Source organism: Notothenia coriiceps, unplaced genomic scaffold, assembly GCF_000735185.1.
Source record: "Notothenia coriiceps isolate Sejong01 unplaced genomic scaffold, NC01 NC01_scaffold00003699, whole genome shotgun sequence".
Taxonomy (NCBI): Eukaryota; Metazoa; Chordata; class Actinopteri; order Perciformes; family Nototheniidae; genus Notothenia; species Notothenia coriiceps.
Window position 1 is genome coordinate 1 of NW_011336400.1, and position 2,392 is coordinate 2,392.

Sequence of the window (2,392 nt, forward strand, 5' to 3'; positions counted from 1 at the left end):
ATAATCCTTCTGCATACAGTATGTGACACTGTGAGTGTTGCACGGCCAGATACGGCTCAGCTGACTCAGATAAGGAGAGATATGATACGATATGATGTGATATGCCGCGGACTGTACTTAATGTTACTCTGATCCGGTTACTTATGTTGTGGCAGATATTTAAGTAAGCTTTCTTAATGCTAATGTTATAATAGTCAGATTGCTCTGAAGATGGGAGGTGATATTCTATTAATGTTCACGTTCACACAGTCGCTGATTTTGGTCGGCCGTCTTCCTGCAACGGCAGTTTAAACTGTATTTCCTCCGCACACTGAGCTCTGATTGGTACCGGAAATCCCAGAAGTTATCTTGCTAAACGAAAATCCTGCTTCGTAGTATACCCCCCAGGTCCCGACCAGGTTAGCCGCTCAGCATAAGTTACCATGGAGATCTAGCCCGCTAAAAAGAGAACCAGCGTCGTAGGACCGGAAACCCCGAGTTTTCCCTGATGTTAGCCCGCTAAGCGAAAATCCGGCTTCGTCGTACAGGCCTCAGGAAAGCAATATCATTCATAACAGTGAAGCCAAAAGGGTCACAGAAACAAATGATAATTAACAAATAATCATAATAAATGTAACAAATGAAATAAAAAAATAAACTATAACATCATTTCACATTTATTTATAAATTCCAAATTAACTTTAATAACAAGTATGGCTTTTGGGCTGGGTTTGCATAAAACATCCACATTTTGAAATATTGTTTCATAACCATTTTGGGTTACTTATTATTATTATTATTATTATTATTATTTGTGTCAAATGCTTTAATAAACCTCAGGAGGACTTCCTTTTCAGTGAAATTAATAAAGCGTTTTGAATGACTGTAACTTTGTTGTGGCCAGATGGAAGAGTAATTCCACGGGAGATTAAAAAGAAGGCGGATAAGATTGATGGCGAGGCTGGAGGTGATGGAGAAAAGAAGGGGAAAAAGAAGACGAAAAAGAGGGCGGAGGAGAAGGAGAAAGAAAAAGAGAAAAAAGAGGAGGAGGAGGAAGAAGAGGAGGATGAGGAGGAGAAGGTGATCTTCGTCCACTACGAGCAGAGGAAGGTGATGCTGTCGCAGCTTCACCCCATCGAGAACGGCCTTTCAGACCCAAAAACGGACCCAACCTCTGAGCTGAGACAGGTACACCAGCAGTGCCTCATGTCATTCCTGTTTGAGGTTTTCTATCATGTAATACAGAGTTTATGCACGTGCTAAGAAAAAACTACTTTTGTTTTAGAAATGCTAGGAATTTCTTTCTTTGGGCTCGTATTGTAAGATTGCCTTTTCTCCCACAATGCAGCAACACATCCTAAAGAAAAGAATAATAATGCAGCATGACATTTAAACAGTTTGGCATCACATTGGAGGTAAATCATCAAATATTCGACCTGTTCCCAGAGGGTGTGCAGAGTGAAGTGCATGTTAATGGATATAAGCAGCCATTAATATCCCTAACCCCCTCCTCTCCTCTGGGCAGATGTTCCGCTCGGTGGCCCTCAGCCAGCCTCTGTTCTTCCTGGACCGATACGACGACGGGCCCCTGAAGTCCACACACTGGCAGTCTGAGGGTCGAGAGGCCAGCATCATCGTGGAGCTGCTGAAACACTCCACCCTGCCGCTCTGCGTGCTGATTCGCTGGCTGCTCAGCATCTGGACCTGGATCTGTGACATCCGGTGAGAGGGGGGGAGGAGGCAATGTGCTCCATTTGAGTGAATGTCTACAAAGCCAGTCGTACGGGCAGCTATGAGACCAACAACAGGCTTAGTAAGAGGATATTTGATTCAGCTTTATTATTTTTGCACAGAGCATCTAACCAGAAGACAGCAAAGTGATAAAGTGCAGAGTATATTTACACATTTCTTTAACATTAGATGTATAATCAAATCAGGCCTGCAACGATTAGCTTAATAATATATAATTCCTCATATTTCTTTCTAATAAATTAAGATATTATTCCTCTGCTCTAGAACATTTCAGAAAATAGTGAAACATATAAATTCCCGTTGGTTAAAGGTGGGGTAGGTCATTTTGGAGAAACCAGCTCGAGTGCGCTAGAATTTGAAAATACACAGCTGGAAAAAAATCTGCCACTTCCTAACAGAGCCCCTCCTCCAACACACACGAACGCGCACATGACCAATGAGGGCACGAGATAAGTTTGTGCACAGATGGAAGGCTGACAGGCAGGTAGGCCATCCAGTTACTTTAGCCGGGCCGGCTAAAAAGATTGGTCGTGCTTTTTACAGCACTACAGCTTCCACAGATGACTTTCTTTATGGATTTTTTGTCAAAGCGCTTAAGATATTCATTGCTATCGGGATGTTAAGAGCATTCCATGGAATATAACAAAAAGGTGTAATCTCG

General features: G+C 42.5%; 1 protein-coding gene across 1 annotated transcript; it reads left to right on the forward strand.

Moving 5' to 3' along the window:
- Positions 1–883: 883 nt before the first annotated feature.
- LOC104941682 (phosphatidylinositol N-acetylglucosaminyltransferase subunit Q) lies at positions 884–1,727 on the forward strand (the record flags this gene model as incomplete). The annotated part of the gene is made up of 2 exons (XM_010766814.1): positions 884–1,167; positions 1,505–1,727. Coding segments are annotated over 2 exons (485 nt in total), but the record flags the coding sequence as incomplete, so codon positions are not given.
- Positions 1,728–2,392: the final 665 nt, after the last annotated feature.